Here is a 14,953-nt window from a genome sequence, read left to right as displayed (position 1 = left end):
GATGATTTGTTGCCAAGTCCTTGAATATAATACTCACTTGAGGAGGTATTTTTTTAGATCACACTGGAAAGGGCAAAATTAAAGACTCAGTTACACCAGGCACTTTTTGATGTCCGTTGAAAAAACACCAAAATCCAAACACTTCTCAGTCCCTGTGGCTGTATTCCTGAGGATTGCAGGTGCTGCTTGTCCCAGAGGAGAACCACTGTGGTCACTTCCATTTTCATAAATTGAGAGCTGATCATAGGCAGATGTGTAATAGGATTTAACATCTAGTGGATGCTAACCAAAAGCAATATGGGGTCCTCAGGAAGGTTTAAAGGGGTGCTACAGCCCATTTCAGCTCTTAATTTGGGCTATTGTGTAAAGACCCCACTAAGGGCGAACTCAAGAGAAATTAGTAGTTTCAAAGTGTGAAATGGACTGGACATTCAGTCCATGCAAATACATCTGTAATGTCCAAAAGGTATTAGAAATCTCCTCTTGGGAACAGTGCATGATTACTTGTATGAAGAGCAGTCTTTGTGTAGTTCTTTATGTGCTCATGCCTTTGAGTATGTACTGCCATGACCAGGATGGGTTAAGGAAGGATATTTAGCAGTCAGGTTGGTTTCTTTTAAGGTTAGTCAGATGAACCACTGGAGTACTATTGTTGAGCTTTCCATTTTTCTAAAATTTTTTTAAAAAAAGAGCTATTTTAGTTATTGTAGCTCAGAATAAGAAATCTCCATCAAATAAAATGTGCTAGCATACCAGCAACTGATATTCATGGGAAAGACATGTATCCTGAAGAAATTGAAAAAACAAGCTAGAAAAAACTTGGCTCCTGATCACTGCTAGGCTGTATTACTTTTAACAACTCATGTACCAGATGTAATCCCACGGATTCATCTGTGTAAACTGTGAGGATCCCCCTGCTAACACAGTCTGCCTCTGCCCCTTGGTGCTCCAGCTACCAGCTGAAGGTGCAGTCAGGGTGTTAGGTTTGCTTGTACTCAGGGCTGAGGCTGTGAGCCATGGAATGCAGTTCTTGTTTTCCACACAGTGTCCTCCCCCCACTTTCTAAATAGTTTAAGTAGTAAGTGTATGCTCACTCAGCACCGAGGGCTTGCTGGAGTCCAAAGCATCGCTAATGTTTTAATTTCACTTGGGAGGTTCTGCATGGTGCATTGTTGACTAACTGCCCAGGTGTGTGTGTTGCAGTGGGAACCAGAAGATGGCTTTCCTTCTTCTCGTAGCAGGAACATTGGAGAAGAAATGCTTTATGATAACGCAGGCCTGTACGATAACTTGCCGTCTCCAAAAATCTTTGCGCGCTATCCGCCAGCTGACAGGAAACCCAATAGGTTATCTACTGACAAACCCTCCTCTAACCATTACAAATACCCTGTCTCATCCAATCTGTCTTCTGCTCAGTCTGTCACTAATACCTCTGCTGTGGGGAGGGGATCTGGCTCGCAGGTACTGTACTGTTTAATACTTAACAAAGCTTTTTATTTGTTCTGTTTGTCTGGTTGTTATCTGAAGGGACTCTTAGAGTACCTTAGTGTTAGCACTGAAGTGCTTGGAGTTTAGTTGTGAGCCCACTGCAAATGAAGCAGGTTTGCAAAGTTATAAATTCCAATGTGGAAGTAGTGGTACTTGGGAAAGGCTTTGCCAACGTGTTCTTGATGATTTACAGATGGTGAATAATAAGAAAAAAATAAATGTGACCTTCCACACTTCACCTGAATGCATGCTGCCTTTTGGCTCCTCAGGCAGAGATGTGTTAGGAAAAAACCCAGAAAAGATAGGTGATTTGTGACCTGACTGTAACAGCAAATTTGGCTCTTTAGAATTGTACTAATCTATATATAATGTATACTTTGGTTGTATGTTTTGTGAATATGCATATATATCATAACTTGATGTTATATATTTAGTAAATTATGTTGTATATGTTCATATATGCCATCTTTATGTTACTGCCTGTTATTTTCTTCCCATAAAAAAAAAATAAGGCTATTTCTGTGCTGCTTTCTGAGGGTGGCTGCAGGCTTTTGTACCTCAGTCATGAGCCTACAGAGCAGACGAAGTGCTGTGAGCTCAGCATTGTAGCAGATGGGCACAGCCCAGCAGGGAAACAGAGCAAGCCTTGCTTGCAGCCATGCCAGGAACCTTCTCAGAGCCCTTAGCTGGTCTCTGAAAGGTGGTCATTGGCTTAAGCAAATGTATCACAGTGTGAATATATCACAGTGATGCGTGGTTTTCAATCTCATCTGACATGGAACAGTTAAGATAAATTATTCCCTTGTATAAGGTACCGATCATACTGTGTGTTAACTCATTTAACCCTTACAAAAACTTCATATTGGAGTATTGGAATTCAATGCAGTTGCAGAATTGGAGGTGGATGTGAGCAATAAATTACCGCAGCAGCAAGCTTCTTGGTGCACTCCCAGTCAGTCCTCACAAACCTTTGGAAGCAGGAGAACAGCCTGGCACACATTTGCCCTGTGCTTGGCTGGAGCATCCTCTATGGAGACACTATGAGCAGTCAGGACAGGGTTATCTTTCCAGGGTTCAGTCCTCTAAATGGAAACCCCTTGAACATGAGATGCTCTGTTCCTGGTAATCTTGTGAGCCTGTCTGGCCATTATGAGAGGGTTTTTTTAAGTAAGAAAAGCTTTCAAGTAGTATCTAGAAGTTGTATAAGGGAAAAATGATGTGTTAACTCCTGGATTTTAAAAACATGTAATAATCATATTGTTTAAAAAAAAAATACCCACAAGGATGGCAAGGTCATATAGTAAATAAGAAATAATGTTGAATTTTTGTGTGGAAAACCCTGTAGGTTTCATTGTGTGAAATTAACTCTGAAAAACTTGTGTTTCAAGAGTCTTTACTGTAAAAATTTTTTCAAAGGTACATGTTTTCCTGCCTTGCAATAGTTTTCTTAATAGTGTAAAATCCAGGGTTCTAAACACCTTGGAAACCATGATGCCGCCAGAAACAGGGAGTTCATCCCCTTGTTATCCTGTGATTGCTGGCACGGCTCCTGCTGAGCAGGCAGCTCCCAGAGGCATCTCTGGAGGAAGCGCCGTCTCCAGCTCAATCAATGAGCTCTGTTAAGGCTCTCTGATGTAGCAAGCAGCTTTCTGTCAAGCCCTGCCCTTGATGAAAGGGTGAAAGTAATGCCAGTGGCACGGGAATAGCTGGAGCCCATTTGTACTTTTGTTTTCAAACAGTTTAAAGGCAAGAAGCCTCCTGTGACTAGTAATGGCGTCACCGGAAAAGCGAGAACTTTAAATAGCCAGCCGAAGAAATCTGAGGCGGTTTCCTGTGTGAAGCGCACTGCATCCAGTAAGTGTCTGTCCTCGCTGCTGCCCGTGGGGAGTGGGGGCAGGAGGGTGCCCGAAAGAGCTCTTGTCTTGGCAGGCAAGGTGCAGAACCAGTGTGGTTTTTGTCAGCTGGAGGCCGAGGTGGAGATGCCAGGACTGAACAGGAGGTACCTTGGTGACTTAACTCCAGCCACACCACGCGAGAAAAGGGTGTCTGTCATATGGGGGAATGATAAATATGAAATGTGGAGCTGTGGCTGCTGCAAAGTCATGAGGACAGCAGGGAAAATGAAGGATGATGATCCTTCATTTGGAGCAGAGAGGAATGCTATATTCCTTCAGCTGGAGGCCGAGGTGGAGATGCCGGGTCTGAACAGGAGGTACCTTAGGTACCTTGGTGACTTAACTCCAGCCACACCACACTAGAAAAGGGTGTCTGTCATATGGGGGAATGATAAATATGAAATGTGGAGCTGTGGCTGCTGCAAAGTCATGAGGACAGCAGGGAAAATGAAGGATGATGATCCTTCATTTGGAGCAGAGAGGAATGCTATATTCCTGTTGGAAAAGGAGGGTGAGGAGCTGCTATAGAAGCAAGAACACTGTGTTGCTCAAAAGTGGACTTACTAATGAAGTCTTATTTAAGAAGCCATGGATTTAATGGCAACAAGAGAAATTGGTGTTAGACTTAAGGACAAAAGTAAATAGCTTCTAACTGACTAAAACTGGCTCAACAGCTCTTTGTTCTAATCAGGAATGATTTCATATCATAGAGTGTGCCTGCAGATATGTGACAGACAAAGTGATCTCTTAGCTGACCTATCTTCTTTGAGTCTGCAACTGGAGCAGAGCTATAGAGGGGGCTGTGATAGGAATTAGACCACAAATGTATGTGAGCCATGAAATGAAAGCCTTTGTGTGGGAAATTAAAAAAAGAAGAAGAAAGCTGCCAAGTATCAAAGAAGTGTGAACATCTTTGTATTCTCTTTTGTAAGGTGAGAAAAGATGCACTTGAAGTAGGAATGAAAGCCAGGCAAAAGGCCAAGCAGGTGGTTTTTCCTCTGACCCTTCCAATTAGAAACTAAGGGTTCATAGCTAGAGAGGAGCCTCCTTTCCATCTTCTGAACTACAGAGAAAGGCAAGGCCATTTTTCAAAACCAGTGTGCTATGAAGTAACTGGTATTTCTCATTTTCCTCATGTAAATATAAAGAACATACTCCCATATATTTGTTGTAGCGGTGCTGCAGAACTTGGCAGAAATCATGGACCTTGAGAAAGAGCCAGTGGAAGAGGAAGGCCAAACGTTTTCCTCAAACCATAGAATTATAGAATGGTTTGGGTTGGCAGGGAGCCTTGAAGGTCATCCAGTTGCAACACCCGAGCCATGACATGCTTTGTGTCATGTTTAATCTCAGGGACTAAGTCAGGGTTGTGTGTTAGTTTAAACCCTGATTAACTGCAGTCTGATACTTGCAGATGCAGAGCAGTACAAATATGGCAAGAATCGTGTGGAGGCAGATGCAAAGAGATTACAAAGCAAAGAGGAGGAGCTCCTGAAGAAAAAAGAAGCCCTCCGGAACAGGCTGGCCCAGCTCCGGAAAGAAAGAAAAGATCTGCGTGCTGCCATCGAAGTCAATGCTGGTAGGAGGTGCTTTTTTGTGCTGAATTCTCACCTGAGAATTAGGCTTAGTTATCTAAACAGCTTTTTATTCTGTGCTGAGGACGTGTCACCCTAAACAAGGTTAGGTTCTGATGCTGAGCAATACTCTGTAACGTCTGTATTTGCTTTCTATATAGGTACAAAATGTATAAGATAAAAATACATATGAGTAAGTGTATGTACTTGTTTTATAAATGCATGTCTATGTATACCCATGCCTAAGGAATTACACTGGTGAGAACTTCAGGTAAGCAGAAGATGGGAATAATTTTTTTGTCACTGGCTAATTATATTTTTATGATACAGAAAAATAAAGAAAACAATACTGATTTGAAACCAGGCTAGATATCTAGGAATATCACTTGATGGAAGGCATTTGATTTACGCTACTAAACTTTTTACATGAAAAAAAAAGTGTTTTATGTAAAGTACCTAATTTTTTTTTCTTGTCACTGATATGTAGAAAACTTGTTTGCTTACTTTTTAGAAAGAAAACAATTTCTCTAAGTGTCAATTTAACATTATTATTATTGAAATAATAAAATTGCTGTGAATGACAGGCAGGAAGACCCAAGTGATTCTTGAGGACAAGTTAAAGAAGCTGGAAGAGGAGTGTAAGCAGAAGGAGGCTGAGCGTGTCAATCTGGAGCTGGAACTGACTGAGGTGAAGGAGAGCCTTAAGAAAGCCTTGGCTGGTGGCATCACACTGGGCTTGGCTATTGAGCCCAAATCAGGAACATCAAGCCCACAGGTATGCAAAGCCATTGAACATGCAAATCCCAGTCCCATGGCTGAGAGTGCTCAGCATTCCCAGCTCCAGCGCAAAACGAGTAGGAACTGAGATTTGTATAATGGTTTATTAAGCCCAAGAAATGAGGGCAGAATTAAATGCCTCTCCATGTTATTTGTATTTCCTGCAGCAGCAGGGAGCAGGTAGACATAGGAATCACAGGCAGGATATGTTAGGATAATGTGCAAAAAGCCAGCACCTTGTCCTCAGTGGTTGCATAAGTGCAGGAACCAAGACATTGCTCCGGCCCAGAAAGATTTAAATGCACAAAGTCATCATGCAGTGATGAAGACCTGCTTGTGCTGGTCCCCTGTCAGTTCTGTCACACTCTGCAAGGGCTGCATCTCACACCTTCAGGGTGGAGCTTGGCAGTCCCAGCTTGTGCTATAGATCTATGTCTGAAGCAGCCATCACAGAAAGATAGAGAGGGATACATCAGTTCCTCTGGATTATCCATGGTTGTTTAATCAGAGACCCATAGTTGTTTAACAGAAAAGAAACTTCAATTTTCATCCCAGAACATGCATGCACATTGTTTTGTTTCTTCTAATCTCCTTTTCATTTATTCATCATTATTATGAATATAATTTCTTTAAAAAAGAGTTCTGCAGTTCTGAATCTAAAGTAGAACATATTGCACATGTGACTACTTGGTGACTACTTGGAGGAAACTTAATATAGGCTTTTCACTCTTTATTAGTCTCCAATTTTCAAGCACCGAACTTTGGAAAACTCTCCGATCTCCAGCTGTGATACCAGTGACACTGAGTGCTCCATCCCTGTGAACAGTGCAGCAGCTCTGAAGCGACCTCCCTCATCAAACAATTCTCCATGTCGAGGCCATGTCCTTCGAAAAGCAAAGGTGAGAGCACTGATGTCTTAATTGTCTTCTTCTGAGCTTTTTCATACTTTTTTACAAAGTCTTATTTAGCCTTAAGAAGAGAATATCTGAATTATTCATATTACAATATAAATACTGCTGGTTTGGGGAACCTTCTGCAGAAGAATTGGTGAGTAAGTTTGGGAGACAGATTTGACTCTACTCTGATTCCGTGTTTTTCTCTGTAGTTTATAGATTTAATTTGCAAAGTAAGTAGTCTGGTGTAGACAGTCCATGTGTCCACTACTCTGTGTAGCAGAGAAGTGGTTAAAAGAGCACTGTTACAGTGATTAGAAATGGCACAAGAGTGGGTCTGTTCTTTTCCTGCCACTGCAAGAACAGAATAGATGTACATTGTAATTAATGACAGTGTGTTGTGCAAGTATCTGCTCAATGTACATTTAAAGTAAAAGTTGAATTACTTCAATTTTGTCTTGCAAGTACCAGGCTGAAATTCGCTGTCCTCTTTTCTAATTTTTGTGGTTTAGTTTAAATGGGATTTGTGTGATCATTCTTCTGGGCTGAATTTGCTGGCAACATAAACATGTTGGCCACACATAACCAAGTGTGACAGCTAATAGTGTTGGGCCCAAGCTTTTGTTTATTTAGTATTTATTAGTAATATTTATTATTAGTATTTTATTTTGTTCACTGCTAGTTGTAATTATAAACAGCAATAATCATAACCACTTGTTCATGAAGGCTATTTCCTTTTTTTCATTGATGTCTTCTCTACTGGGATTTCTTCAAGTAACTATTGTTACATGTATTCATTGATTATATACATTTCTAGTGTCTGAGCAGAAGCCTGGAACCTAAACGAAAAATCAGCATGTCAAAAAATTATTTTATTATTAAATTATCGTAATAGAATTATTTTTTTCTGATACACCATTTGAAACAGCTTTCTCACCCTTCTTCTACCCCCTTTGCATGGATGTCAACTGCTTTTTCCTGCCAGTTAGCCTGATTCATTTAAATCCAACTAAGAATAATTACACTCAGCATAATAGGTTTCAGTTCTAATCAACTTTGAAGTATGCAGCTTGTGTTTCAAACCTGAGGAAGGATTTATGTGCTCTAAAGCTTATCTGTGTGTTCCAATTATAGCCTAATTTGTGCCATAACGATATCATCTCTAACTGGACACTTTGTCTTAGATGTGGATGTTAGCTCAGCAGTGCTCAGGGAGTGTGGTCTAGCAGAGCACAGTGCTTGCAAATGGGAGCATGGATTTGTGCTGGACAGGCACATTAAATCCAGACATCTGATCGTTACAGCTGGAGAAACCAGGGCTTTATAAAAACCTAAATGTTTTTGGTGCAAAGAATACCTTCCTGTAGTACATTTTTTATGCTCAGCACATACCATAGAGGAAAAGCCCTGCTGTGTTGCTTGGTGTCAGTGTGCTTTGGATGGCGCAATAAGTTGGTCAAGCTTTTTGGCAGAGGAATCTTGGATATAGGATTAGAGGATTAGACTAATCAAAAAGGATATGGAGCAACTAAGCATATTTTTCCCATGCTGGGAAAAACAACTCAAAGTATCCAATTCAGCTTTAACAGCTTTTTCCCTAAAACCTCATGCACTAAATATTAAGAGTGAAATTTTGCTGAATTAGATAGTGCAACCCAATCTGTTCCCAGCCCATTGGCAGCCACAGCTGCCATCAGGTGCACATCTGCAGCACCCCCACGCTCGGGGGTCGCTGTACATGTGCGGGGGTGGAATTTGGCTCTCAATTCTTTTGGCCTTTTGCAGTTGCAAGTGAGCTCAGGCCTTGTGGATGTGGCTCAGGAAAGGGCGTCGCACGTGAGTGTCCCAGAGCAGGATTTGGCTCTCCATGCTTGGATGTCAGTGCAGTTTGTGGGAGCGAAGCAGATCCCACGTCTGTGCTCGCGCTTGCATCTCCAGCAGCTGGCACACCTCCCAGCTGTGAGGGAGTTGTGCAAACGTTCAAAATGTCAGAATATGGTTTTTCCCCCGGTGTGTATTCGAATGCAGTGAATGCCTCCCTTCTTGGCCTTTCCCTTGCATGGAGGGTGCTGAGCCTGTCACCTGCCAGCCTGGTGTTTGCAGCCAGCCTCGTGTCACAGCCGTGCTCACCCCGCAGCGCTGCGCCTGTGCCCTGCAAGCTGGGACAGCAGGCACCTGGGACAGCAGCTTTGGAAGCTCTGCCACAAAAAGCTTTCTCTCAGATCACTAACATTAGAAGGAAATACAGAGAGAAGCAGCAAGACAAATCCAGTGTAAGAAAGAGCAGCAATTGGGGATTGGCTGTTCAGGACTCACATTGTACATACACATACACATGCATACATACATTCAAATATTTTAGCTTTTCTTTTTGCAAGCATCTTTAAACTTTTTTTAGAAAGTAATAATGCATATTTTTAATATGCATTTCAATTGCAATTTTGCCTAATCTGTGCTTGGCTAGAAATGGAGACTCCAGTTAAAATATGGAAAATAATAGTCTGCATCAGTAGTCCTAGAGAAGTAAAAAGATTCAAATATCCTTGCTGTACAGCAATTATTTAAGCGTTTCACATATTAATTTAAATATCAAATTAGTTTCTAAAACCAAATTGTTATGTGCAGCAAGAAAACTGCAATTAGTATTTCTGATTTGTTTTTTAAACTTGTGGGCTGGTGAATGTCAGCATCTTACATCTTGCTTGTGTTCAAGGACTGGAGAAGAAAAGGAGCTGTCCCAGTTTCCCAGCTCCCAGTCAGGCTGTCAGTGTTGACTTAGACATTCTTTCCTTGGTGTGAACCTGCAGGAACAGTGGAAAGAAACAAAAGGTTCCTTTTGCACCTGCTAAAGAAGCTTCTGCTTTCAATGCTTATTTAACACTTCAAAGAAATCTCCTCCCAGTTGCTTAGCCAAGGACTTCCTTTATAGCTTTGGTAGCATATCTATAGAGAACACAGATTTAATAGAGTTTTTAAAGTAATCTAATTTCTACCAGTACTGTGTTTTAACTTTAGAACTACCGTAATTTGAAGAGTAAAACTGAGTATTTAAAATACACTGAATTTTAATAAAAGCACTGTTTAAATTTAAAAAAAAGCCAACACAAGTTTAGAAACAAAGTAAATTATTGTCTAATTTCAAACCCAAGGGATTTTTTTTTCTTACATTGCTAAAGCAGCCACCAACTGTGACCTTTACTGTTATTTTACAACAGCTGAAGAGGTGTCATGGCCATACAGCTGTTCAGCCAGACTAATGCTCTTACTGCTTTCAGGAGCAGGAGAAGCTATTTACGTGCATAAGTGATGGATTTCAGTCAGAGCTCTTAAATGTTGTGGAATGAGTGTTAAATTCAGGAATTCAGGTTGGAAGCCAAGTCAGCAGGCTGCCTGCAGTGTCTCTCTCTGGTGGGTCAGAGAGGAATCTGCAGCCCCCAGTGCCTGGCGAGGGCAGCTGGGCAGCTGCTCCAAGGGGATTGCTGGAGCCAGAGGCCACCTCCTGAGGATCTCCAGTAGTTCCTGATGGCTGTAAGGTGTCATTCAGGGAGGGGTACAGGGTGGATGTCCTAAGGTGAGCCCATCCTGCTTCAGCCCTTCTGTTCCTGTGTGCTGTTAGGAGATGCTGCAGGGGACATTGGATAGCTGCAGGTTTTACTGACCTGGGGGCTCAGCTGTAGCAATCTCAGGATTTTCACTTACGTGGCAGAAGAAATGGCAATACCTTGCTTGAGACATATGACCAAAAGCATTATAGATTACATTTCTTGCTGTGGATGGTGTCCTTGTCCTCAGCTAACAGGTGAGGAAACTGAGGCACAGAAAGTCAAAGCAATTTCTTTAACTTGCCAGGCAATAGCTCAATTTGGATTATCTATAAGGGAAACAAATGCAGTGCAAACTGACTTGTTTCTCTTAACCCTGCCTGTTAGTCTCTCTGCTAAGTAGCTCTTTTGAGTCATAAATTTATGTGTTTGCCATGAGTCTTATAATAAAAAAATTGAAGAGCAGTAAAGCAATCACTTGTTGTCAGCTCTGAGAGATATTGAGGGCTTCCTGCTGGCTCACATGAGTCATTTAGAGAACCTTGTGTGTTTAAATCAGCCTCTCCCTTACTCAGGGAGAGCTGAGTGCTTTACACCAGCTGTGGGGGTGTGAATTGCTCCAGAAGTCCCCTCTGCAGAATACAAACATGGCTTATTTGCACTGCACTAGAAAATAGCTTGCTGGAATAGTTGTGGAAGGGTGGATGCTGTGCAGAGACTATCAGAACATACTTGCTAGCATTCCCTAATTTTTGGGCTGAATCCAGCAAACTTAATGGAACAACTGTTATTGACATCGAGTTGTGGCTTAGCAGATAAAATGACATCAGCGAAATATGCTGATTTCTTTTAATGTTTTCTGTATCTTTTTTCCCCCCTTTCCAGGAATGGGAGATGAAAAATGGAACATAAACATAACAAAGCCACTCACTTTCCATAAAGGCCTTACCTACTACAGACCAAGACGTAGGCTGCAAAGGACTCACCTGAAGGTCACATCAAGTGATAAAACATAAGAAGTTTTGTAACTCTGTTAAGTTAATGGTAGCTTGGCTCTAATTTGCCTGTATTCCCTCTACTGTATTGCTGTGTAACTACGTGTGCCCCTTTTTATTAGCTGTAACTCCTTGTTTCCAACTTCACCGGTAGAGAAAATGAAAACCAAAAAAAAACCCCAGCCATAGGAACTAAAAAGGAGCATAAAGTCACAGTTGAAAATTTACTTTGCTGAACCAGCGAAGAACCAGCAATGTTAATTACAGTGCATCAGACGGCTGGAACACTGCTGAAGATGGTGTGAAATCCTGACTCCTGCAGGTTAAAACTGCCTTTGGAACTCTGCCACGGGGCAGGTCTAACTCACCAGCAGAGGCTTTGCTGGTGGCTGCTCACGTGGCCAGACAAAGGTGAGGAGATGTGGTGGCAGAAGCAGCAGTGCCTGCTCAGCTCTGCAGGGCCACCGCCCTCCGTGGCATGACAGCCACTCCTTGGTGCAGCGTTCTTTGGACACTTTCTAGACAGATGCTTTTGTCATTGGGAGATAAAAAGCTGCCAAACTTCGAGACAGATGCGTTTTTGTACGTTCTCCTTATTGCTGTTCTGAAGCACCGGTCATTTTCAAAGGTCATGTTCTTGAGCTATGACTTGTTCCTGATTTTTTTAAAAGGCAAACAGGTATTTTTAGATACTGCTTCTTTTCTATACATTTTAAAGAAGAAAAAGAAAACAATTGAACTTAGTCCTCAACAGAAAATGGCAACTCAGAATAACTTATGCAGTCAGTCTTGTTTTGTTTTTTATAATATAGTATTGTTAAACTTGAGGTATAGAACACTGCTGTACTTAGTTTCCTTTGTCTGTTTTCAGAACTCAGCTATTATTTTTGAGGAAGATGGACTGAAAAGGTAATAATTTTCAGACTCTTTTATTAACAGTTTAACAAATAATTGGGGATTTTCTCAAACAGGAGTCCATTTCTGATTACTAGGAAACAGCATCTTGCATTTTAGTCTGTAAAATTACAAAAATCTGTTTTTCTTTGTCTCTATCCATGTCATTCCTGGGAAATTACATGCAGTAAATTGCCACTGAAGCCCTTCAAAATCTCAAGATTGGTTTTAAAAAATCAGAAGGGGGTTAGGGGGAGAATGTATAAGATGGCTTATTTTAAGTTTTTCTCTTCTGTTTTTTTTAGGCCTTTGGAGAGCTTTCAAACATACTCTCAATATTTTTTTCCTCCTCAACTGCGAGGAATAGAAAATTAATTTTAAAAATTATCTCAAAATATAAGTAGTATTTTAATCACAGATGTTAGGGTTGGAGTCTTGATAATTAGGTAAGACTGCAGTTAAAATCACAGAAGTTGGCACGACAGCAGTTATCAAGGATCCTGCCCCTTTATGGCCAAGCCTGCAGATTATCTCTTACCTTTAGGAATGGGTGCAACTCCTGGAGGGATTCTCACTGGGATTCTCAGCTGAGCTGGATGGCAGAGGACTTCCTGCAGGAGCTTGTGGGATTTGAAGGCAAAGATCTGTCAGAAAGACCTAACAGCTGGCAGGAGATGGGGCTGTGTCCCGTTCCCAGAGGCATTTCGGGCCAGGGACCCCGCTGACCTGAGCAGTGTAGGAATGGGGCCCAGCAGGAGAAAAGGCTCTTTGCTTCTTGTGGCTGTACGTGGTACAAAGGGCCACAGGAATGCAGATACAGTAGGAAAGCAAGTGTCAGTGTGGTTTTCATTGAAAAGACAATTTTTTAATATTGGTTTAGGTCACTTACTAACTCTCTAACTTGGGGGCACATTCTGTACTGTGTGATTATGGACTAAACAGCGTCAAATACCCATAAATAATAGCAGAAACAAATTTGAGGCAAAAGTAAGTTCATTTAGGCTTTTTATTTCAAATTAAGTTATTTATTTGTATATTTCAATAAATATTTAATTTATATCTGTACATATTTATAATGCAAATTAGGCTTCTAGTCAACGTTAGCAGTGATGTAACAGTTGTCATTAAGAAGTGGTCCCGCATCAAGGAATGCAGAGTAGTCAAAAGCCAGATCACTTGTCTTGTTTACCCAATATTGGCATTGTCTCTTTCCACCCCCTTATCCCATGGTAAAAAAAAAAAAAAAAAAAAAAAAAAAAAAAAAAAGAAAAAAAGAAAAATTCCTTGGTAAGGACAGGTTTTAATCTGAGCCTGAGGTGGATGTGTGTCAGTCTCTGCTCAGGCAAATGGAAATTGTGTGCTGCAGCCTTCCTTTAGTGCCTGCTGCACAGGGGCTGCCCCCTAAATTAAACATCTTTCACTCTTCCTCCAGCAAAGGCTCCACAAAGCCACCACCACTTTAGTCTATTCTGTGTAACAGCCAAGGTTCTGAAAGGAGGAAAACCAAAAAGCTTGGGAAATAACCTCTCTATAGACCACTCTCAGTGCTGTGAAATGTACTCTGTTGCCTTGAATAGCATTATTGCTGCACAATTTTTTATAAAGAGCAACAGAACTTGTATTTTTCACCATCTTTAGATTCCAGGATCACCAGGCAAACTCAGCCATAGAACAGCATGACTTTTGTTTTAAAAGAAAACTCTTGTATTTTGAACCATTTCTATGTCTTCTAAGAAAATGTAACACTTATGCTTCCTCACCAAATGCCTGTTACTGTACCAGGTGCTTTTTTAAAATTGTTTGTTTTGTTTGGTTTTTTTCAATGGTTGATGCTTTTTTTATAAAAAACCCAGACTGTAACTTTGGGGGATAAAGGGCGTTTTTTTAATGAGATGATTGTGGCAATTTGATTTTTCAAATGGAGAATATTAATTTAGTATCAAGTTTTGTTAGACACTTTCAAATTAATTGGCCATGGGTGTATGTTGTATGATAATGTTCTCATATTAAGAATGTAATTATTTCCTTATTGTATTTTTTAAAAAACAAAATCATATTTAAAAAAATCTCTGTGAAAAAAGCATGATAGAAACATGAAAAAAAAGGTTTTGTTTTATTTTTGTTATTGGATATGTTGGCAGTGCCCATTATAACTGACTGTAAATATAGCCTTTCTACTGTATTTCTCAGTGTATTTAAGTTCTTTTTGACACACATTCATGGACACTTCTGTTAATAAAAAAAAAAAAAAAAACAACAAATGTCCAAAATAAACCCACCTTCAAATGTGTGTCTCAGTAGCTTCAACTAACTTTATGCCTTTCTAGTTTATTCTTCAGAAAGTCTTGCAAAGTGTGAAAACAGACTGGCACCTGGTAGGTGCGACAGATCCCAGACCATTATTAATAAAGTTACCTGTCAAAAAAAAGGATTTGCATTGTTGTTTCTTGGTGTTTGTCAGTTCCAGAAGCACCTTCAGGTGCTGGGATGGCACCTTAGCAGCTTTCCTGCAATAGAGACTCAGCTGAGAACCATTCTCCCATGCCAGTCAGTTGAAGAATGTTTGGACAATATCATGAGTATTTTTTGGTATCAGTTGTATCCCCATTTAACTGAGCAGTGACCTCCTGCAACTTGAATGTAGCCCAAGGACTCTCTTGGCAATGGAAATGTGGAATTTGATGTATTTAGAGCTCCTAGCAGCACGTCCTGCTTGCCTGTTTCATCTGCACCAGTTTGCTTAGATCAACTTCACTAATAAATTATGCAATATGTAAAACATTAAAAATTACCTCTAAGAACTGAAAGTGGATTAAAATTAAACTGAGCTGATTACCAGTCTACTTAAAGATGAATGTAGCAATTTCTTACAGATGACTGACAGATGAGATTGAG

The 14,953-nt window shown here is 40.7% G+C and overlaps 1 protein-coding gene across 1 annotated transcript in view; it reads left to right on the top strand.

Annotated features, from left to right (window-relative positions):
* AFAP1 (actin filament associated protein 1) overlaps positions 1-14,475 on the top strand; it is a 61,570-nt gene extending 47,095 nt beyond the window's left edge. Inside the window, exons 12-16 of the mRNA XM_041402978.1 lie at positions 3,228-3,342; positions 4,798-4,962; positions 5,542-5,732; positions 6,472-6,633; positions 11,055-14,475. Of these exons, the coding sequence (XP_041258912.1) occupies positions 3,228-3,342; positions 4,798-4,962; positions 5,542-5,732; positions 6,472-6,633; positions 11,055-11,081 (660 nt within the window). The 3' untranslated portion in view covers positions 11,082-14,475. The remainder of the gene's footprint in view (positions 1-3,227; positions 3,343-4,797; positions 4,963-5,541; positions 5,733-6,471; positions 6,634-11,054) is intronic.
* Positions 14,476-14,953: the final 478 nt, after the last annotated feature.

The sequence above is a fragment of the Onychostruthus taczanowskii genome, unplaced genomic scaffold, assembly GCF_017590055.1.
Source record: "Onychostruthus taczanowskii isolate IOZ18803 unplaced genomic scaffold, ASM1759005v1 scaffold2, whole genome shotgun sequence".
NCBI lineage: Eukaryota > Metazoa > Chordata > Aves > Passeriformes > Passeridae > Onychostruthus > Onychostruthus taczanowskii.
The sequence above is the reverse complement of the archived record's forward strand: the minus strand, read 5'-3'. Positions and strand labels throughout refer to the sequence as shown.